Here is a 23966-nt window from a genome sequence, read left to right on the forward strand (position 1 = left end):
TCTTTCATGTGTTTCATGGCTCAACAGTACATTGTGTTACATAAGAAAGTATAGACAAAGTGTTTTATTGTCTAAAAATCTAAAAATTTTTATGGAAATGTTTTCAATATTGTATACAAGCTGGTAAGTGTTGTCAATAATGCCTGGTATTATTTTTGTGGAATTGCCTTCATTTCCTTTATTTTAAAGTAATTTTTTTACTTTTTTATTATATATCTGTATAATTCCGTATTTAATTTAAGATTTATAAATATATATTACATTATATAAAGAGCTTTTTAAAATCCAGTTTCTCTCAAATGTAGATTGTGATTAATTGCAATTTGATTTTATTATTAAAGAAGCATGTATTTCAGTTATTTTTAACCTAATCAGATTTTGATTTTATTTATATATATTTTATGTTTTATATATATATATATGTATTTGTATGTATGTATGTATATATATTATTGTATTAAATCCTTTTTTCTAAATATAGATTGTGATTAATTACAATTTAATTATTATTATTTTTATTAAATCAGATTTGTTTGTTTTTTAAATAGAGTTTTTGATGATTATTTTGTGCCCAAAATGTTAAACATTTCAGTAATAAGTATGTTTCTTTCTATAACAGATCTTCAGAAGATGCTGGCTTGTATTCAAGAAGGCGTCCAGTAAAGGACCACGGCGATTAGAGAAATATCCAGATGAAAAAGCTGCTTACTTCAGAAGCTTTCACAAGGTAATTGAGATGTCCATGCTTCATTTTAAATTTTTCCATGTTTTATTCTGTTTATCCTGATTAATAACTTAATTTTGATCATGCTTACAAATCAGTAAAATTAAGAGACACATAGGGTCCATTCTGTTTAACATGCATCCTCGGTTTATTCCAGGCTCAAGGATAGCTCTATTCATTATCTGCGTAATTTATTTGCACAGTGCCCCTCATGAGAAGTTCCTCTGACAGTGAGAGCTCTGGCTCAAGAGTTCATGCTGTGAAAGAAACTCGGTCTAATTATTTAGTTAGCAGGGGTCGTAGGTGTTCTGTAGCGAGCACTGTGTGATACTTTTGGAGCTGACAGTAGCTCAGGTTAAAGGTGTAAACGTGAGTATGTCTGTTTATTTGTGTTGTGGCAGATGTTAATATGATGTGCTCTCTGTGGATTGTTGGTCAGAGGCTTGTATCTGACATTGGCATCGCTCCAATGACTTTGAAAGTCACTGCGATAAAGGATTTGATCAGATGGTCTTATCAGCATAGAGTATCTTTACCTCACCCACACTGAAATTGCTTGCAGGAGTTTGGGATTTCCCCAGGAGGTTGACACATGGAGTACAAAAATTATAGATTTATTATAGATTGATTTTAGAAATAAATGATAGATTAAAAAACTGTAGTGTCCTTTTTAAGAAAAAAAGCAAGCTGAATTTTCAGCAGCCATTACTCCAGTCTTCAGTTTTAGATGATTTTACTTCAGAAAACAATATTTTTGTGGAAATCATAATACATTAATATCAGAAATCTTTGCATAAAAATTTCAAAGGAACATTGTTTTTATTTAAAATTAAAATGTTTTGTTACTATTTTCTTTTGATCATTTTAATGCATCCTTAAAGTAGTATTTAATTCCATGAAAAAGTCTTAGTGTTTTAAAGGTGCCATAGAATGCATTGATACAGTATTTTAAATTGTTCTCTGATATCTACACAGAAGGTATGTGGCTTAAGTAAGGGCAAAAAATCTCCAGAAACGATTTTACATGTCCATTTACAACCCTAGGATTTCTCCCTAGAATGAAACGGTCTGTTATTGGCTTATTTGGCAGGGTCATGAATAATAATGAGCTCTGCTCTGATTGGCTGTTTCACAGTGCTGCTCAATGTTGAGCTCTGCTCTGATTGGCTGTTTCACAGTATGGCTCATCAGCAAGAAGGAAGCACAGGGAGGAAAATATATATTTAAATACTTTCTCTCGCAGTTATATCGTCGGGTAATTATACTGTATATAAAACGCGGGCATCAGGGAGCCGTTATTAATATGCGAGGCATTGAAACTGCTTTTGAACGATCCATCGATCGCGTTATAGTTTCACTTTCAAGAGACGCGATCACACAAACTATGTTTACATTATGGAGCAACAGTACTTACCACACATTTCACAAGATCAGATGCTTGTCAGTGGTGCTCAGGATCTGTAAGTCATTCGCCATCATCCTCATCTCTCCTTACTGAGAGTGAAATCTTATGTACTGTAACAGGCTACCGCTAGCAAGGAGCTAACCATGTCCCTTTAGTGGCTCGCGTTATTTGCTTTCTGTGCCTTTCTGAATACAGACACCAACCCATCCCTGCACTTCACACCCCCTGCACGGCCTGGAACATAAAATTTATTTTGTTATTTTCGCTGTTGTCCGCGCTTGTTTATTTGCAATACCTGCAGAGCTTCTGATGGTTCGGCCGGCTTAGAACAAGGGCGGGTTTATGCAAATGTTGGGGGCGTAGTGATCCCGACTGTTGCGTCACAGTCGGTGTTATGTTCTGATTCGCCTGTTTTTCAGTGGTCTTTTTTAATCACGAGATTTACATATGAAGGAGGAAACTATGGTGTTTGAGGCTCACTGTATGTCATTTCCATGTACAGAACTGTTATTATTTAAATATGCCAGGGTAAAGACAGTTTTTCATTCTATGGCACCTTTAACTAATATATATATATATATATATATATATATATATATATATATATATATATATATATATATATAGTTAAAACACTAAGACTTTTTAAGGGTTTTTTAAAGGAGGGCCTTTGAAAACCCCTTCTTCCGCCACAGATTCAAATCTCGGTTTGACAGTTTAACAGCTGAGCCCAAGTCTTTGTTACCAAGTCAAAAACATCACTTTAGAACTGGTAACAAAGGAATGTTGAGTCGCTCTTTAAAAGCTTGTTGTATTATGTAAAGTAGAGTTTTATGAAACAGATCGCCTGAGTGAGTCTATTACCTTCATCTGATACCAGCATTCATTCTTCAGGTCGATCTTATATCTATACTCACAAAATCTGTTTGAATGTCCACTAATGAAAGCGATATCTTTGTTTTTGTCCTTTTAACACTCAAGGGGATTTCCCATCACAATGCATTTGTCGGTTGCATCCCTATGGTTACATCTTATAAGGCTGTATAAAGTAATAATAATGTCTGTGTTTCAGTCCCTTTCAATATAAAAGTCCTTGCGACTCACTCATACAGTCGTAATAATGTAACTTTCTCTGAAGATAAAATTATAACCACTAACGAACATTTTCTCAATATTAAAAACAGCATATTAGTTCTATTAAATATTATTTATTGAACAATAATATGTAAAAGAACAACAGTAGCCATTATAAAAGTATAATAAGTTTATACAATAGGAAATAAACAAGCAAACAATGCAGTCAAAAGTGGAAAACCAGCATTCTAGTTAGTACAAGATTTAATTACATAAATATAAAAATATATGAAACTTAACTTTGCCCTAAAGCCAAATCGATTTGCTCTGAAACAAGTAATAGATTAATAAGACCAAAGATTGCCTATTTAATATTACCAAATTTAATTATACCTTGTGTAACACCATCTGCATAAGTGCCAGCAGAAAATTCCCAAAGGACTGGCTGAGATAAAGCTGTTCTCGGCAGGTACTTGAGTGCTGAATGGTCGCTGTTGGCCTGGAGCTCACATTTCTGAAAATGTCGAAACAAATTGTCAAATAGGCGCTGTCTTTATATTTAAATCACATATTTGAGGTCTAAGCAACTACATTCTCAGCTAAAAATGTCTTCGGTACCAAATTTCGATACCTAAGGGGTTAATCTCATCAATGTCAGATGCGGCGCAGATTGTGTTTGACATCCACGAGAGCGATTCGAAAGCGTACGGAGCAGTATTGGAGCAGTATACATGCTCTCTATATTGCGCGGTTTTGTTTACTATACACAGACTGAAGCGCGCGTGACGCTCGTGCTGATTTCAGCGTCTGCTGTCTCACTAAATGAGGACATAAACACATTATCAACATCTCCAGACCTGCTCTGAGAGTCACTTGAGCCAAATTACCATTTGATTTGAGTAAAACTAATGTCATATCATAGACACACAGAACTGTAAAGGTATCCACGGCAACCCAACTCAAAATAAAAGTTTGGTTTAACTTGGAAGGCACTGCGGCAGAAATATATTAATATTGTTCAGCGGAATGTACATACTGCTACTAAGTACTAGGCAACTATTAAAATTATTAAAAACTTTACTTTTTTAAGTAATGATCACAGGGAAAAGAAAAGATTTCATAAGGCTATTTTAAGAATAAATTAGAATAAACGAAGCTGTTTTTATGCATTCAAATAATTAGACATACTACAACTCAGAATTTAATAGCAACAAAACATAGATTAAGATTTTAATTTTTTTTTAAGTCTAACAATCTAGAATAAATGAATAGAAATGATGACTCTGTCTGAGCTATGCGTTTTAAAACGAATACACACTTGTGTAAATGTAGCCTAACAGATGTGTAAACTGAAAACTATTTGCACTGATTTATTGTGTTGGATATATTTTGTTCCTTTGTGCAGTGGCTCAGGAGATGAAGCTTTGAGTCTGTATAAATGTCAACAAGCTGAAAAAATAAAACCAACGTTTTTCCAAATAATGTAATCTTTTTAAAACTGATTTCATAAAATTGGTATCGAAAAAAGTATCGTTCAGGAACCAGTCTCGAACTCAAGGTATCGGTATCGATACATACATTTTTGAACGATACCCAGCCCTACTTAAAACTACATTCCGTGACACAATAACAATAATATTGTAAAATTATAATGGGTTCGCTTTTCCGCCATTGACACTCATGGAGAGTGCTGATACTACTGGAATATCGCACCGCTGGAACTCTTCATATATATCCAAAGTTCTGTCATGAAATTCGAGATGGTGCAGTCCGATAGGTCTAACTCAATCTGACATAATGACATCATCACATGGGACAGCTGATTGGTTCCAATGAGCGCTGCTCAACATTCAAAAACTTGGCTAGTGCTTGCTGTAGCAGTTGCTTCAGAAACCCTCCACCTTCCCCAGCTCCACCTGTATAGATCTGCTACGGGGTGATCCATGTATGGTATATACGAGTTTGGTTATTTCATATATGTGACACGTGCTGGCAAAATGAGTCAGAATGTGCATAGGCTAATTTTAAGCTAAAGGCAAAAAAGTGAAAAATCTTGATAAATATACACGGAATTACAATATTTAAGTGTTCATGCAAACATAATCTGTTATGTCTTAAGTGAATGTTTGAGGAACTCTTGGGGGAAAACATTGGATGTGTAACACTATATCAGATCCATGCATTACAGTAATATATAGGCCATCTTTCTCATTAATGTTAATCAAATAATAAAAGAAAAGATGGATAACTCTCTGTTCTTGATTGAACTGCTTTTGTAGTTTTAATAATCAATTTATTTGTAATGAACACCCTAAATGGATTTTTATATTTGATTGTTTTTCTTACTTTGAATGCTGTTGTTTAGATGTAAAATGGAAAAGGTAATGCATTATTTGTTTCTTATATTTGAACTACTGCTTTTTTGCATTAGATATTATTTATAGTAACACATATAAAATAAAAATAGCTATATTGTGATTATTAATATATTAATTATTATTAAGAAAATAACTGGAGGAAAAGATGCAATGTTGCTAGGTGATTTTGCTTTGGAACCTTCAGAAAACTTGAAATCAGTTTTTCACTAAATTTATTGTGCTGACTCTTTTCGTCCGATTCCAACAAATTACAAACCATTTTGAAGGCCTTTTAATGGAGAATGTGAAATTAAAAATAACTAATTTTTGCTTATTGTCACTCATTTTGCTAGCATTGGTCACATATGTTTTATGTACAGCAGCAGTATTTCTTACATGCTCACACCAGCATGTTGTGGATGTACTGGCAGTAGCAAGTATTGGTACTCGCTCTGCCACAGCAGCAGTGTAGCAGATCTATTCCGCCAAGACCAAACACATTAACATTGCCATGTACATTACAAGCCAAACCCTCCAAGAGTTATATATATATATATATATATATATATATATATATATATATATATATATATATATATATATATTGAAAGGAAAACAGGATAGGAAACGATGTGACATGCCAAGTATGGTGACCCATTTAACCCATCCAAGTGCACACACACACATAGCAGCGAGTAGATCTTGCAATATCTGAATTAGGTTTATAGCATCTAATGCTGAATTAAAATCCATTAAAGGGCATTTTGCAATTGCTTCAGGTTTCCGACCAGGAACCAGACCCTCTTTCATTGTGAATAATTTCAGGCATTACTTCCCTTTCCTGTCCTTAAGCCCTTTGAAAATATTCCAATTAGGGCTCATTATCAGGGCGATGGCTGATGATCTTACGCGCTGAACATGCAGAACATTCTAGAATAATGAGCACAGATGCGGCAGTAGATTAGGGCTGTGACACCATGGTTTGATGTCGCTGCATTGTGGGAACGTGCCTTTATCAGCTCTAACAAGCCTTCTAATAAGATTACTCATTAGACATGAGGAGATGAGTGAATGTGGTACAAAGCAACAGCTCGGCTTATCAGTATGTGTGATGAAGATGCTGTAACAGGCAGACTGTATTACACAGACTCTGGTGGAAGTGCAACTGTCTGTGTGCTCTGATGTCTCTGCACTAGTTCGGATTTTTTTGCTTATGAAATTTTGATTTTTAATTACAATGAGTAGGCTGATTTTCACATTATACATGAGCTTGATGTATACTTTACATAGTTGAAGTCCCAACTCATTCATATTTGATGTTCATATTCCAATATGAATTCAAATAGAATTGTTAACATTCACCATCTTATACTATTTTGATAGCATATGCGCTCAGTGTGATAAGTTTATCATGTAAGTAATGTAATTCATTTTTTTAATCAACTGACAGGTATTTTATTAAATAATATTAGATCAGTCTGACCTTAGCATTAAACTGGAAACTTTTTTAACCGCTATTATTTGTTTATGTTAAATAATTTAATAGCATGAAAATGCATGTAAGAGAGTGGCTATGTACCATGTAGGCCTGCTTGTCTTGTTATTCCTTAGGATTTAAAATAAATCTTATAAAAATTAAAAAAAATGAACAAAAATTAGCTTTTTTCACAGTAGTGTATAATTGTTGCTGTCATTTTAACTTTTATTTGCAGCCAACATAATCTTCAGTTTTTTAATGCTTTGTGATCAAGCATTACTGTCTGACAGCCACTGTCAAATAACAAAGAGAATAAATACATAAAATGCAAACTGATATGATATAAAACAATATTCTCTTTGTTTCTTTTGTTTTTTAAATGGAGATTGTGAATATCTGCAGCTAGTGCACAACATTTGTAGACAAAACTGTTTTTAACAAAAAGTAGTGTTTAGGTGTGTGATTCATATTCTATTTAATGTTCAATATCAATACGAAATCATGAGAACTTGAGAATTTGGGTCAGCTTAATAGCATCACTTTACTTAACAGTGTTATTTTAATATTATTTACTATTACAGTATTTATTAATATTGTGAACAGTTTTTTACTACACTGCTCAAAAATAGGAACACTTTGAAAACATCAGATCTCAATGGGGAAAGGTATCATGCTGGATATTTATACTGATATGGACTGGGTAATGTGTTAGGAACGAAAGGATGCCACATCGTTTGATGGAAATGAAAATGGTCAAACTTCAGAGGGCTGAATTCAAAGACACCCCAGAAATCAAAGTGAAAAATTATGCAGCAGGCCTGTCCATTTTGCTGACATTTCATTGCAGCAACTTAAAATGGTACTCATTAGTTTGTATGGCCCCCACGTGCTTGTATGCATGCCTGACAGCATCAGAGCATGCTCCTAAAGAGACAATGAATGGTGTCCTGGGGTATTTCCTCCTAGATCTGGACCAGGGCATCATAGAGCTCCTTGACAGTCTGAGTTGCAACCTGGTGGCGTCGGATGGACCGAAACATAATTTCCCAGAGGTGTTCTATTGGATTTAGGTCAGGCGAGTATGGGGGCTATTCAATGGTATCAGTTCCTTCATTTTCCAGGAACTGCCTGCATATTCTCACCACATGAGGCCGGGCATTGTCGTGCACCAGGAGGAACCCAGGACCCACTGCACCAGCGTAGGGTCAGCATAGTGTCTGACAATGGGTCCAAGGATTTCATCCTGATACGTAATGGCTGTCAGGGTGCCATTGTGTGTCCCTCCATAGATATGCTTCCCCAGACCATTACTGACCCACCACCAAACCGGACATGCTGAACGATGTTACAGGCAGCATACAATGTCGATGTCACGATGTCACACGTCTATCATATGTTCTCAGGGTGAAGCTGCTCTCATCTGTGAAAAGCACAGGGCGGCAGTGGCAGACCTGCCAATTCTGGTGTACAATGGCAAATTCCAGTCAAGCTCCATGGTGCCAGGCAGTGAGCACAGGGCCCACTAGAGGACGTCAGGCCCTCAGGCCAACCTCATGAAGTCTGTTTCTGATTGTTTGGTCAGAGACATTCACACCAGTGGCCTGCTGGAGGTCATTTTGTAGGACTCTGGCAGTGCTCATCCTGTTCCTCCTTGCACAAAGGAGCAGGTACTGGTCCTTCTGATGGGTTAAGGACCTTTTACGGCCTGTCCAGCTCTCCTAGAGTAGCTGCCTGTCTCCTGGAATCTCCTCCATGCTCTTGAGACTGTGCTGGGAGACACAGCAAACCTTCTTGCAATGGCACATATTGATGTGCAATCCTGGAGGAGTTGGGCCCAATCCCAATTCTAATTTATCAGGGCCTAAGTTTTAGTAATTTATGTGCTTTTGTCATTTTTAGTAGTTTTTTTTTTTTTTTCAATTTTACATTTAGCTTTATTTTTGTTTCAGTTTTAGTTTTTGCAATTTAAGTACTTAAAAAAAAAAAAATGTTGCCTGAAATTCATAAGTTTATTTGTTTAAGCTTTTCATCCAATATTTGTATTTTATTTTATTTTATTTCAGCTTTGCTTCAATTACTGAAAACAATTTTTATTAGTTTTACTTAACAATAAAACACTGCTTCTTAAATATTCTTTTAGACTGTACATTGCTAGTCTCAGCTTCAGACGTCATGCCCATGGACTGACTTCCTGGCCAGAATGAACTGCGGTATGGGCCAGACTGTTTGATGTCTAGTCAAAGGTCTGGCTATGTGAGACTAGCACATTGCTGACAGCTGAGAAGTTTTCAGAAGATGCTTCCTCACACCCATCAATGCGTCATCCATTCAGTATGACACACCCGAGCTTGAGAAATTCTTTCAAAGCCTTGAGCAAAGCCTTCATCAGATTCATAATCCTTGAACCCACCCTCAGCACAACACAAACACATTCAAAGGCAAACACCTCCTCCCTGTTTCCACAGGCAAATCATACATCTCAAACCAAGAAATGCCATCGGCAAGACTGAGAGGTGAGGTGTAGTATCTCTTGTCTCGACTGCATTTTAACTATTTTAACAGAGCTTGAAGAAGTGTTGGTAAACTTTGTGCAACATTGTGTGACTCTACCTGAAGAATACTTTAAATATAGACGATGCTTATTTTTGTACTGTCAGTAAGCAGGTTGCTTTTCTCTGAGGTAATGTTGTTTGTCACAGCTGTAGAAACATTTTGAATCATGGATGAAAATATCTTATTTAAATTCACGTACCTTCTAGCTTAATTTATTCAAGCGCATGTAATCACAAAACAATATCAACATTCATTCATTCTAATTGCAGTATGGTGGCAGCTTAGTCATATCCCTAATTATCCCATTATCCCATACTGAATGAAATGATTTGCAAGTAAAACTTGTTAAAACAATTTTTTATATGACTTTTTTTTTCTCTCTAAATCAGTGGTTCTCAACCCTTTTTAACTCCAACCCCTACTGTTCACAACAATAATCTAAGGCCTCATGATTTTTACAGTTTTTTGTGATTGATTGGATAAGGATTAATGACCATTTCTCACTATTAACTATGCTTGCTTATTACTTAAAAAGCACATATTAATGTCTTATTCTGCATGACCATATTTTAGATCCCTGAACCCTACCCAATACCTAAATTTAAAGGGATGGTTCACCCAAAAATTCAAATTCTGCCATTACTTACTCACCCTCATGTTGTTCCAAATCCACAAGAGATCTGTGGAAGTTATTTTTGATGAAATCGGAGAGCTTTCTGCATAGACAGCAACACAACTACCACGTTCAAGGCCCAGAAAGGTTGTAAGGACATCATTAAAATAGTGACATTAGTCGTTCAACCGTAATGTTATGACGCTATGAGAATACTTTTTGTCAGGGTCAGAAAGCTCTCGGATTTCATAAAAATATCTTAATTTGAGCTTAGAAGAAGAATGAAAGTATTCTGGGTTTGTAACGACATGAGGGTGAGTAATTAATGACAGAATTTTCATTTTTGGGTGAAGTATCCCTTTAACAACTACCTTACTAACAATTAATAAGCAGCAAATTAGGAGTTTATTGAGGCAGAAGTCATAGATAATAGTGAGAATTGGTCCCCAAACTAAAGTGTGACCAAAATATTTTTTACTTGTACAATTTCTACCTGATAAATTCATTTAGAGTTTGGCATATACTTAGAAAAATGTATATTTATTTTAACAATCCCCATGAAGTTATATGATTATTATTATTGATTTACTGGTACATGACTTTTCTAGAAGTCTAGAAATCACACTAAAAAAAGTCTTCCTGTTTTTTTCATAGAAAAACAAAACAGTTGTCGAGGGGGTGAAATAAAATATGAAACATCTTAATTATTTTTAGTCGTTTTGGCATATTTGACTGTTTGTTTTGTCCTATTTTGCATAATTTTAATTTTGAGACCCCCTTGGAAGTTTCTGGACCCCTGGTTGAGAATCATTACGAAATCATTTAAGAACAACAAAGTACTGGGTAAAGAAAAATATGTAATTATCAGTATAAAAACATACCAAAATGTACACAAAATATGAGTATTAAGATTTAATTTAAGTTTCCAGTGACCAGCTGTACTTTGGTGTTTGTCATTAGTGTGACAATAGAGACAGTCAGCGTTAACTCTCATCTCCATTTCTCCCTAAAGCCAAGCACTGCAGTAATTTCAAATAATTTCATTTTCAGATAACAGTAACTACATTACCTCAGTGTCATCCTCCTTTCTTCGCTTCCTCCTACTCTTGAGTTTGTTAATTTTGGTAATGAGTTTTGTCGTCTTCTTCTGCAGATAACTGAGCTCCACAACATTAAGAACATTACTCGAATGCCACGAGAGACCAAGAAACACGCAGTGGCAATTATTTTCTGCGATGAGACGTCAAAGACATTTGCCTGTGAGTCAGGTAAGCACTGTCTCCAACTCTGAGAAAAGTCTTTGTTGTAGTGCTGGATTGTATCCAAAATGGCTTAATTTATTCTATATTTCAAGATGTGCAAGTATTGATTTTCACATATCAGGAAGATTAGTTTATTCTTTGATTTATTCCTTTTATACCTTGAAACTAAAGAAGGCGCTGCAAAGTGTTCAGGTTATTAAGGCTAGTAAATGTTAGAAGAGCCCATTGGGATGCAGAGAATATATATTTTTTAAATTGTGTCATAGAGAATGAATACAGCCAAAGGCAACAGGCGGATCAGCAGTTAGAAAACAAAACAACAAGAGAAAGGCTTAACACACAAACACACATTTGAAATATGAATGAGATACTTTACTCACCATTAGCTTGGCAGCAGAAGGCGTCTATTCCCATGTGTTTTCTTTCCTCTCGCACTGTGAATCTTGTAGTGGAAAGATGGCAATGTCAAAACTGATCAAAGCGTTTTCGCAGGAAAAAAAACTACACTCAGAAAACAAACATGAATAAGCACTAACTTGGTTGCGAAACAGTTGCAGTTTTAGGTGAGCATTAGTATTCAGTTCTGGGATTTACCACATTTGTCATTTTACTGGGCCAAATAAAGCATGATTAACCCTAATTAAGTGTAAACGTGTTGATCTAATATTTAATGTGTTTAAACTACCATTCAAAGGTTTTGGGGTCAGAATATTTTTGATGCTTCTACTGTCTGAGGCAAGAACCCATTCAACTGATCAAAAGTGTAAGGAAAGAATTAATATATGTTACAAAAGATGCTCCTATTTTGAACTTTCTATTCATCAAAGAATCTTGAAGAAATCACGATTGAAATCACGATTTCCACAAAACGTTAAGTAGCACAACTACTTTCCACTTTGATAAGAACCTTTTCCTGAGCACAAAAAATCTGCATATTATGGCATCTGTAGAATCATGTGTCACTGATGCAAATATGTTAAAATAGAAAAGAGTTATTTTAGTGTGTAATAAAATTTCACAATATTAGTTTTTACTGTATTTCGATCAGCCTTGGAAAATTCTTATCAGAGCCCAAACTTTTATATAGCTCTTATGCTATTCAAAATACACATGGATATGTATGAATGAATAAATATAAATTGATAAATATGCTTCATCTGCTTTTATGCATAATATTTCAGACCAAGAACCTGCATCTAGTATAACATGGCACTAACTGCACAGATAAAATACTGAATAATGAGTATTATAAATTGTCATTCACATCAGCATAAAAAAAATCTCCTTTTTATGTAAATAGCCTTATTTAAATATATTTCAAATTTATAATGAGCTGAATTTGCAAAACTCAGCACTGTTGAATGAAATTACATTGAAAAAGAGACATTTGTATACATTTTCTGTGATGGAAGTATTGTAGTTATTTACCAGATCATGGAATTGAACGTAACCAGGCATATAATCATGGTGCAGTGTAGATGAGCAGCCTTTCTACTTTTAAAGAGGCAATTGAAGTGTCTCAATTGCAGCGATAGGGCAAAAAAATAATCATTTCAAACTACAATCTCAAAAATAAAGTTTCCAAAAGGGGTTTTTCACAGAACAGGGGTATCCAAACCTGTTCCTGGAGAGCCATTGTCTTGAAGAGTTTAGCTCCAACCCCAATTAAACACACCTGAACCAGCTGATCAAGGTCTTCAGACTCACTAGAAACTACCTGGCCAGAGTTTAAATCTGCAGGACGTTGGCCCTCGAGGAGCAGGATTGGATATTGTTTTCATTGAAGAACCATTTTGGATTCACAAAGAACATGTCAGCGAACAAAGAAACTATCAAGCAAACAAAAAATATAAAGCCTAAACTAATTTAAAGAAGCCTTTTAACTCTTAAAAAAACCTTTAGTGTAATTAAAAGGTTGCATTGATATTTAAGCTTCTTAATGGAACCATAGATGCCAATAAAGAACCTGTATATTTAAGAGTGTAATCTCAAGACAATGCATAATAATTTGCACAAGATGGCAAAATCATAAGATATCAATACTCCTTTGCTTGGCTGGTTAGGTGAGACGTTTCCCGTATTGTATAGTTATGATAATAAAAAGGTTTAGATTTCCACATCCTGCACAGTCTACAATATACAGCAGGATTTTGTGGATGTATTTGCACCATTACCTCACTTTCATAATTACTTTAGTGAATTGGCTGCTAAAACAAGTCCAATAACAGCAGCTTTAATTAATTTTTAGTGATTTCCACCCTCAATAATGTGTGCAAAAATGGTCACAAACATATTAGTAAAACTCTTTTGACCATAAGAAGCGCTGAATTTGTCCTTCGCCTTCTAATTACTACAAATTACTACTAGAGGAGAGAGTGGGAGGAAAGGGGAAGAGATGGAGGAGACGGGAAGGAGAGGCAGTGGAGTGGATGTGCATGGGGGGAGTGGGGCGGTGGACCCGCTGGGATATCATTAGAACCTCTGGGGTCTTCCATTTACCACAATAACCTCCCCACCCCCAGCTCTCCTTCACTCCCTTCAGTGGCAGGATATTAATGGGAAACGAGTAGAGCGGGCATAGGGCATAAATGAAGAGCTGTGCGAGATATGGCCATACACTGAGGGTTTAAAAAGTATACGTGCCTTGAGGCTGTTTAGATGAAGAAGTCTTCAGCAGTGTCTGTGACACATTCAAAGACTGTTCTGTGCTGGGTTGTTGCTAATGTGTCCTGCTGCATTAGATCACCTTGTTGTCCTTGTGGGAGTAAATCACCTTTGAGTCAGTGTGGACCTCGGGCGAATATGTGTGTGTGTGTAAACTCTGCTTGTGGCTCTTTTAATTTTGGCACAGGTACATGTCCACGAGCTGCCCCCTATCGAACTTCCCCTTTCTCACAAACTCCGGCCATATGGAGCTTGTGTCCCTCACATGTCCGCCACATGTAGGAACTCGACCTCCCTTGATCCTTCACTTCCACTTCCTCACCTCCCTCTGAGTCTTTCGGGTTAAGCCTGTGCTGCTATGACCCTTTTCTTTACTCTCACTTTCTCCCTCACTATTACAATAATCGTGAGGGCTGCGACTTAGAGCTGATTAAATGATTTATCTAACATTTTGCATTTTGTTCAACACTGTAAAAACAATTCCGTAAAATTTACAGTAAAAAAAAATGGCAGCTGTGGTTGCCAGAATTTTACCGTAAAAAATATGGTAGCAACATTTTAGGTTTTGCCATTTAACTTAAATTAACATTTAAATACCGTAATTTCATTAAGTGATATACCAACCGAAATACTAAAATCTGGAATCAAAGCCCATCACAAGCAGCTTTTAAATATTAACATATATAGAAGGAGCACAGTGTCATATACACAAACTCTAAACACCATCATGGTAACACACATGAAACTGAAATAATGCAATAAACATTCATTTAACAACATTAGATGTAACATACAACGCTAATGTACAAAACTGATAAGAAAAATAAGTTACAAAAGAAAACGTAGTTATTTTAAGAACAAAAAAACAAACCAAAAAAACATCAAATTTGAAATGTAACGCAGGGAATTCTGGGAATGTCAATTTACAGTTATTCACTGTAAATTATGCTTTTTTTTCACTTCCAAAAACAGTATACTACCGTAAAATTACTTGTAATGTCCAATACAGTTTTTCACTGTATATAGTTGGGGAACTTACCATTAACCATTTAACAGTTTTTTAGTGTAGCATTTTTACAGTCTTTTACCGTTAAATTCATGTTGTTGTTTTTTTTTTACAGCAAATGCTTCAAGCAATTTGTAAATTCAGTTTAATAATTAATATCTAATAACAACACTAACATTTTGCACCAAAAATGATCAGCCGTAAAATAATATAAAAATAATATGCTGTTCAAAAGTTTGAGGAACAATTTGTTTTAAATCAATTCATTATTTTATTCAGCAAGGATACATTAAATTTATCAAAAGTGACTGAAAAGACTTTTACATTGTTACACTTTTTTTATTTCCAACAAATGCTTTTAAACTTACTATTCATCAAAGAATCTTGAAAAAAAATCCATCACGTTTTCAACATTGATAATACTAATAAATGCTTCTTGAGTAATGGCTGCTGAAAATTCAGCATTCCTATCACGATAATAAATTATATTTTAGAATTTAAAACTGTTATTTATAATAACAATAATGTTTGACAATGTTTTTTTTTTTACTGCATTGTGTATTTTACTGTGGTTTTGATCAAAGAAATGCTGCCTTGGTGAGATACTTTTTTTCAAAAACATAAAAAATCTTACTGACCCAAACTTTTGAATGGTAGATTTTCATAATATAAAAATTCGATTTCCAGCCAATGCATAAACTGAAAAAAAAGTGTTCCTTGCAATATGAAACATTTTGGATAAAACGTCTGGCAAATGCATAAATGTAAATGTTCATTTAAAACCTAAATTTGTTTAAATGAATATTGCTTTGATCCAAATAAAAGCTCTATTACGTACTTGAACTTGCTTGCTTTTAGGAAGCTCTGCTTTGCCAAATGAAAATGCTTGCCTTTGAAGAATAAAGCAGTAAACTGTAATTAAATTAGTTTTTTCCCCTTCCATGTAAATGCATTTTTCACTATTCTTTAAAGTGGCGTCACTGACGTGGTCCTCCAAGCAGGACCCAAAGACCCTACTAATCAATAATGAAATTCATTGTCGATTATTTCTATTACCGATTTATGTTGCAGCTCTAATCTATTTCATGCGTGTGTGTGATTTACACAGTATTTTGAGTGAAATTATTTGATAAGTGTCTATTGTACTATTTAAAAAATTCATTTGGCACATTGAATTGAATATTTTGAATGGTGCTTGCTCACATTACTTAAGAAGGCAAAATTAAAATGTCAACAGCCATACAGTATTAATTTTAAGCTTCAATTACTACAGCTGAATTATACTTAGGGCAACATCAAGCAGACATCCATTGTTATTCAAACAAGCTTAGCTGAAAATGCAAACTTGATGAGGTCACGAATCTGCTAACAACTACTTGGCACGTAATTAGACAAATCTAATCTCATAATGTTGAGCTTTCAAATCCATGTCACATGCAGAAGCGATGTAGACCGAGCTCATTTTGTAGTTGGCGTAGTCATAATTTGTGCTCCCTTTCCTTTGTGTCATTGTGCTAAACTGCATGAGGTGTTTCAGAGTGGATGTTGATTTGTGAGATTCACTCATTAGAATGATGCTCTTCAGAGTCTGCTGTAGATTAGCCCGGAGCTTTTGAAGAATAGAGTAGTAATGGAGTGCCAAAAAAAAAAAAGCTCAACTCCTACAGAATGCTATTTGTGTTGTTCTTTTGTGTGCACGGAGGGGCCAGAATAACTATTGCTACCTGCCAATGATGAGCAAACTGAGAAAGTGTGCCACCCTAAATACTTTTAATTACTGCCTATTAAACTCTGCATTATTTATATTTCTTAAACTGTAAATAAATAACAATAACTGTATGTAAAATATCACATCAGATCATATGTACTATATGTACTAAATACAGTTATATTAATTATAATTAAGATTTATATGATTTATTTATATTAATATTTAAAATAAAGTCTGTGTGTGCCAGGATTGTGGACTGTTTTGTGTGTATTTTGCTCCCCATGTGTCCCCTGTGACCCAGTTTTTCCCTCATGTTGATTGTGTTAATTTGATTCCAGGTGTGTCTCGTCATCTTCCCCAATTATCCTGTGTTTAAAAGCTCCAGTCCTTCTGTTAGTGTTTGTCGGTTCTGAACGTCTTTCCATGTGTTCCTGTGTCTCCTATGTGTGTGGACTATTAAAGACCGTGTTTTGAAGTATTCCTCGCTCCCTCGTTCCTTGCTCCCTGGTAAAGTGTGACAGAAGAACCGACCAAAAACAGTTACCTCTACGTCTACCCTCCGTTTTGTTTTCTGTTTTCCCTCAGTGTTTTTCTTTCTGTTGTGTTTCCCTTATGGATCCCTTCCTACACCCCGAATTCCTCCTCCTCCTGCTGGAGCAGGGGGAGCGTTCGCTCGAGGACCATACCAGACTGTTTCTGGCCCTCGCGGAACTCACCAGCTACCCGCACGACACACTCTGCTCATTCTATGACGCAAGCCTCAACACCGCGTGCAGAGTGCTGTCGTCCAAAGATGGTCCTCGAGTGGAATTTTCATTAAAACCTTTACATTTTGATTTAATGACCTGATTCTGCAAATGTTTCTATTTATTTCCCATGATAACATATAGTCTAATGCATCGTCATCATGCACATGCTAAGCTTATATCTAAATAGGTTACGATTTAAAAATAAATGCACATTGTTCTTATAAGCAAGGCATTGTCCCCCCATCTTACCCTATATAGTGTGAGTGTAAAAAATAGTAAAGTTCACATAAAAATTAAACTACTGTCACCCGTTTCCCCTCATGCTGTTGCAAACCTGTATGACTTTCTTTCCTCCATTGTTGCACTTCCTAAATGGTCAGTAATTCTGTTTTCTTTAGTTGACAGCCAGGTTTTACTCACATTTGGCACTTGGCGAGTATTTTTAGACACCGTGTCCACACCTATGAACTTGACTGTCTATCTGCCTGTCTCTCTGTCTGTCACTTCTATTTGTCTGTCTGTCCATCACTACACCCTTTTGTGTCTGACTACTGGCTGCTTAGTTTTAAAGCAGAAAGCATTCAACATATTCTCAGAAAGGCTGTGGTGGTCGATAACTAGAAAAAATAACGTTCATCATCAACATAGCGTTCAAAAATTGCTTGTTTCTGTGCATTAAAGTGCTAAATCTGTAAATGTGTTTTCCTCCTGCTTGTAGCTGTCTCTTCAGCAGCTGCTCCTGTATGTGTGCATATAAAAATTATGCTATGGATGTGTGTGTCCACAGAGCTGGAGGCCGAGGAGTGGTGGAAGTTATTGTGTTTGGAGTGTCTGGGCAGCAGACTTAATGACATCAGCCTGGGAGAACCGGACTTGTTAGCAGCAGGGGTGCAGAGGGAACAGAACGGTCAGTATCCAATTAGAGCCCGGCTTTTTTTGCGTGATTTTTCCTCTTGTACTCCCTAAATGATTCTATTAGAGGGTCCAAATGTGTTTGTTAAACACAGTCCCTCCAGGTCTGTTCTCATGTTTATAAATGATCTGCTTGGGCCAAGGTTCTTTACTAAGTGCTGATGGGTACCGCCGTGCATCAGAGCATCAGCCCATAATGAAGCTTGTCATAGAGATGGATGAGATTATGGCGCAGAAGAAAAGCAGGATGAATGCGCGTGGCACCTCTGTGAGAAAACGCTTAAGAGAATGAGTGAGAATCTTTAGCGAATGCAATCCGTTTCTTTCTGGAATGAATAAAGCAATGTGTGGCCAAACGGTTAAATTAAAGCACTGGGTCTAAAAGGGTTTCACTTCAGGAAACTTCACACCAGGTGACAACCCAAAACAGTACCAGGATTGTTCACTGTACAATCAACAACAACAAAAATGAAAAAGCATTCAATTATTAATATTAATAGTATTCATTTGCATTTGGTGTTGGCATCTGGCTTCTTTGGCTAGTTTCTACCAAGTGACAGGTGAATTTGTAACAAAATACAACAAAAAAAGATATGAGGAATGTTTTATCCTCATTTCTAAAAACCGAAAACATGCTTATATGGATAGTTTTAGTTTTTTTTTTTTTTTAATATATAAAAAATTATATTATTTTGTATTATATATAAATATATAATATTTAGTGTATGAAATGTATGAAGTGTTATTTGCATTATTTTTAATCATTAAATATACAAATATTTATCTCCTCCAAGATCAGACTGTTTGAGTCTGAGATGGCCCAAGTTGTGTCTGTGTTTATGTGTTTTTTTAAACATAATTCAGAAAATCAATACCAGTTCATCTCCAAGTCCTGCCGAAGCATTCAAGCATTAAGCTGCAGCAGACACCGTATAGAGTGATCATCAAATTTTTTTCAATCAAATGATAGGCAAATATCGATTTGTTTTCATAACGAGAGCGCAATGTGTATATGATTATATCAGCTGGAGGTCAGCAAAATGATCGTTTCTCCGCTGTTCGACAGCTGAGGAATAACGAGCAGAGAGTTTGCCGTTTGTGCTTCAATTAGACCCCTCTAACGGCGGGCTGCGATAATTAAATCAGAGTTAATTTTCACAATCCCTAAAATAGCCCCCACATTACATTGCCTCTTCCTCCGGAGAGACACATAGCTTATTTTGAAGCATTAGGTATAATTAGGCACTATTAATTTGGATTATGAAGTGCACCCTTGTCTTTTTGGAGCTAATTGTGATGGTGTGGTTACTCCAGTCGTGGTTGGTTCAACTGCGGCTCTATGGCAACAATCTTGTTGACCTTTGTGCACTGCAAGAGCCGCATCTGCAAGAAGAGAAAATAGTCAGTCGGAAAAATAATAATCATGCTAGATGGCTCTGTTGAGATGTGCTTGAGATTCCCAGCCGTACCCTTTAATTCTCTGTCATCTTTAGGCAGAGCAGAATCTTTCAGCTGCCCAAAAAAAAGCTGTTTGAGATGTCTGTAAATATGACAGCCGAATGGACTCTACCGCCACGGTAATTGCCCTTTTTTAAGCAAATTTAATTATTATTAAAAGAAATACCAATCAAACAGCAGACTGAAACCTTTTCATATCTGTTAAAGAAACTACCCTGTTATGAGTTTTCTTTAACATAAGACATTGGTCATTTCTCTCAGTGTAAGCTGCTATTGTTGCTAAATCTTTTTGAGTTATTTACTTCATTTAGAAAGCAGAATGACAAAACTGAATGGCTACTATAAGTCTTGCTTTCTTAAAAAAATAAATTTTATTGGGTGTACTTCACCTGTGCTTGTTGTTCTTAAGAAAAAGACATCTGAATCAAAATGTATAAAGCATTTCACTTTTGCAAAAATACTGCACATTTTTACAGCCTGACCCCTTCAGCTTCATGGCTCCAATCATATATATAAAAGCTACTTTTAGTGATCGAATCAATTTGCCAATGGACAAATTTATCTACTCATTCAGTACATTTTTAATACATAATATATAATGTAATATTATATAATTAACATTTTAATTAATTTAATATTATATAATTACTATTTTAATTAATAGCTGAAATGAAATATTTTTTTATTTTTATCTCAGAATAAGTTTCCATCAAATCTTGATTATTACAATTCTAAACACACTCACATCTTCAAGAGTTTTTCATTGTTCAAAGCTTTCTGCATCTAAAGAGATCAAATTACATTTTTAATTTAAATTTTAATGTATATAATGGTTTCAAGTATTTTTTATTTTATTTTATTTTAAAATGTCAACAAACCCCCAATCTGCAATACTTTAGTATTATTGAGATACTATTATAATTTTATTAATATTTTATTTTTGTTTATTTTTTTATTTTTATATTTTCCATTTTCATTTTAAATTTGAAAGTTTTAGTACTTTTGTTGTGTGTTTTTGTCATTTTAGTATTTTTATACATTTCAATATAGTTTTATTAGCTTTTAGCCCAGTTTTAGTTTTTTTTTATCAACTAATTTAACTAAATTAAAATGAGGAATGATTCTGTCTATCTATCTATCTATCTATCTATCTATCTATCTATTTATCCCAAATGAGGAATTTTTTATGTTAGTTTTAGTTAACGTCTCGGTTATGTATGTAACCCTCGTTCTCTGAAGGAGGGAATGGAGATGTCACGTCGGATGACCGACGAAATTGGGATCTCGCCAGAGAGACCAATCCACTTTGAGTGTAACTAAACGAGCCAATGGACATTGGCATGCGATCATTGCATCCAGCTGCCGCTGATCACAGCTTGAGTATAAGAGGCAGCAGGTGCACCGCATTGATTCATGCTTTCTCAGCGGTGGTACAGCGACTGTGGCGACGTGACGTCTCCGTTCCCTCCTTCAGGGAACAAGGGTTACATACGTAACCGAGATGTTCCCATTCAGTCGGTCACTCCAAGTCACGTCGGATGACCGACGAAATTGGGATCCCTACCAAAGCACCACAGGAGCTACCCCTTCCAGTGCCCTATGTAGGCCTCCTGATCCTTCCTATAAGGCAGACGATAGGACTGCACACTCCTAGTGTGACTGTCCTCACGGAAATCAATTTTCCTTCCCGTGAGATCGCGACCACCGCTGAGGTACTGTAACAACAACACTCGCTCACTCTTTCACCCGCTGCTCGTCTCCGAAGCGAAATGATGAATTAATGCGGTGCACCTGCTGCCTCTTGAGGCAGTTCAGCACCGACTGAGCACGTTCCTGGGTGAGGCGTGCTGTCTGGTTGACCAAATCCAACTCCAGGCCGAGAAAAGAGATCCTCTGCATTGGCACGAGTTTGCTCTTTTCCCAATTGACCCGAAGGCCCAACTGGCTGAAGTGCCTGAGCACCAGGTCCCTGTGTGCGCACAACTGCTCTCGTGACTGTGCAAGTGTGAGCCAGTCGTCGAGGTAGTTGAGGATGTGCACACCCCGTTCTCTCAGGAGAACTCTGCGACTTTGGTGAAGACGCGAGGCAAAAGGGACAGCCCGAATGGCCGCAAATGAGAATCGAGACATTAAAGTACGCATCCTTCAGGTCGATCGCTGCAAACCAATCTAGGGGACGGACGCACCCGAAAAAAGAAAAGATAATGAACAAAAACAGAATGAAACAAAAGATTCTCCACCCGACCCTCCTCCGGGGGAGGGAGTGGTGCAGTCACCATCTCCCCATGAGCAGTCTCCTCCATCTCTGCGTCGCCCGTCTCAGGGCCTCTTGTACTTGCTCTTGCTGCCAGGTTTGGCGGGGGCCTGGACAGGCAGCAGGTTTCCTCCGGCGCATGATGTGCTTGATCGCCTCAGTCTGCTTCTGTGCCACCGAGAACTGCTGGGCAAAGCTCTCGACAGCATCGCCAAAGAGGCCGGTCTGTGACACGGGAGCATTCAGGAACTGTACCTTCTCCTGCTCCTTCGTGTCAGCGAGACATAGCCAGAGATGGCACTCCTAGACCACTAGCGTGGACATCGCATGACCCAGAGACTGTGCGGTCACCTTCGTCGCTCAAATCGTGAGGTTCGTCGCAGCACGCAGAAGCCGCCTCCCCACAGGCTCTATAAGCACTGCCAATTAGACCTGACGAATACTTACAGGCCCGTGAGGGGAGACACAGGTCACCCCGCAGGGTGGTAGCGACTGTTGGACACAGGTGCATGGCCACAGACCGCTCCACAGAGGGGATAGGGGTCACCGAAGGAAACGCGTGGTGCACCCCGTCCAGCAGAGGGCCCAGCGTGCTCCTTCGGCAGCTCCACCGGCTGCGGAGTGCTTGAGGGGTGAGGAGCTCCACTTGGGGAAGCCCTCACCGTGATCCTCAAATCACCTCTGACTCCACCGGATGCAGCGCCACCCCGGGTGCCGGGAAGTACGCTGGATGGCTGCAGAGGGACTCCGCCATGTTTGACATTGATCTATTACGCAACTCCAAGATGGTCATGTCCCCACAAGAAGAACATGAACCATCCACGAAAGCTTCCTCAGCGTGCTGAATGCCCAGACACGTGAGGCAGCGATCATGACCGTCCTGACGCACCAGGAAACGACCACACCCAGAAACGCATGGGTGATAAGACATCTTTAAAAAGAAAATTGCTCTTTCAGTGCTGAAGCATGCAGGGGAGCTGGCCACCGCACACTCCTAGTGTGACTGTCCTCACGGAAATCGATTTTCCTTCCCGTGAGATCTCGACCACCGCTGCTGCGCTGTAACACCAACACTCGCTCACTCTTTCTCACTTGCAGGATAGGAGAGCATAGTGATGCACCGCTGCTCAGCTCCGAAGCGAAAGGATGAATTAATGCGGTGCACCTGCTGCCTCTTATACTCACGCTGTGATCAGTGGCAGCTGGATGCAATGATCACATGTCCATTGGCTCGTTTAGTTACACTCAAAGTGGATTGGTCTCTCTGGCGAGATCCCAACTTCGTCGGTCATCCGATGTTACTCGGAGTGACCGACTGAATGGGAACCATAGTACTTATGACTTTTACATTTATTTTATTTATTTTTTATTCCAGAAAGATTTCATGTTTACTTGATGCCGACCCCAAACCTGGACATCTACGGAGAGTGCACAATGCAGATCACCCACGAGAACATCTACCTTTGGGACATCCATAATGCCAGAGTCAAGCTGGTCATGTGGCCGCTCAACTCCCTGAGGAGATACGGCAGAGACTCGACCTGGTTCACATTTGAGTCTGGGAGGTGTGTGAATGACATTCGATTCTAGTTGGGAGTGCTTTTGTCTGACAAGATGTTTTCATCCTAAATCCAATAGTCCTGATTCTGCTGCTCTGGATATTGATTCGCTGATTCATGAAGGTGCTCAACATTTAACATATGCTTTCCCTTGCAGGCTGCCCTTAAAGTCTACTCTTACTGTTCAG

At 37.3% G+C, this 23966-nt stretch overlaps 1 protein-coding gene across 1 annotated transcript in view; it reads left to right on the top strand.

Moving 5' to 3' along the window:
* LOC306864966 (docking protein 6-like) overlaps positions 1 to 23966 on the top strand; it is a 69854-nt gene that overhangs the window by 26895 nt on the left and 18993 nt on the right. Inside the window, exons 2-5 of the mRNA XM_079409288.1 lie at positions 620 to 727; positions 11357 to 11471; positions 18383 to 18502; positions 23595 to 23784. Of these exons, the coding sequence (XP_079265414.1) occupies positions 620 to 727; positions 11357 to 11471; positions 18383 to 18502; positions 23595 to 23784 (533 nt within the window). The remainder of the gene's footprint in view (positions 1 to 619; positions 728 to 11356; positions 11472 to 18382; positions 18503 to 23594; positions 23785 to 23966) is intronic.

The sequence above is a fragment of the Barbus barbus genome, assembly GCF_936440315.1.
Source record: "Barbus barbus genome assembly, chromosome: 46".
Classification (NCBI taxonomy): domain Eukaryota; kingdom Metazoa; phylum Chordata; class Actinopteri; order Cypriniformes; family Cyprinidae; genus Barbus; species Barbus barbus.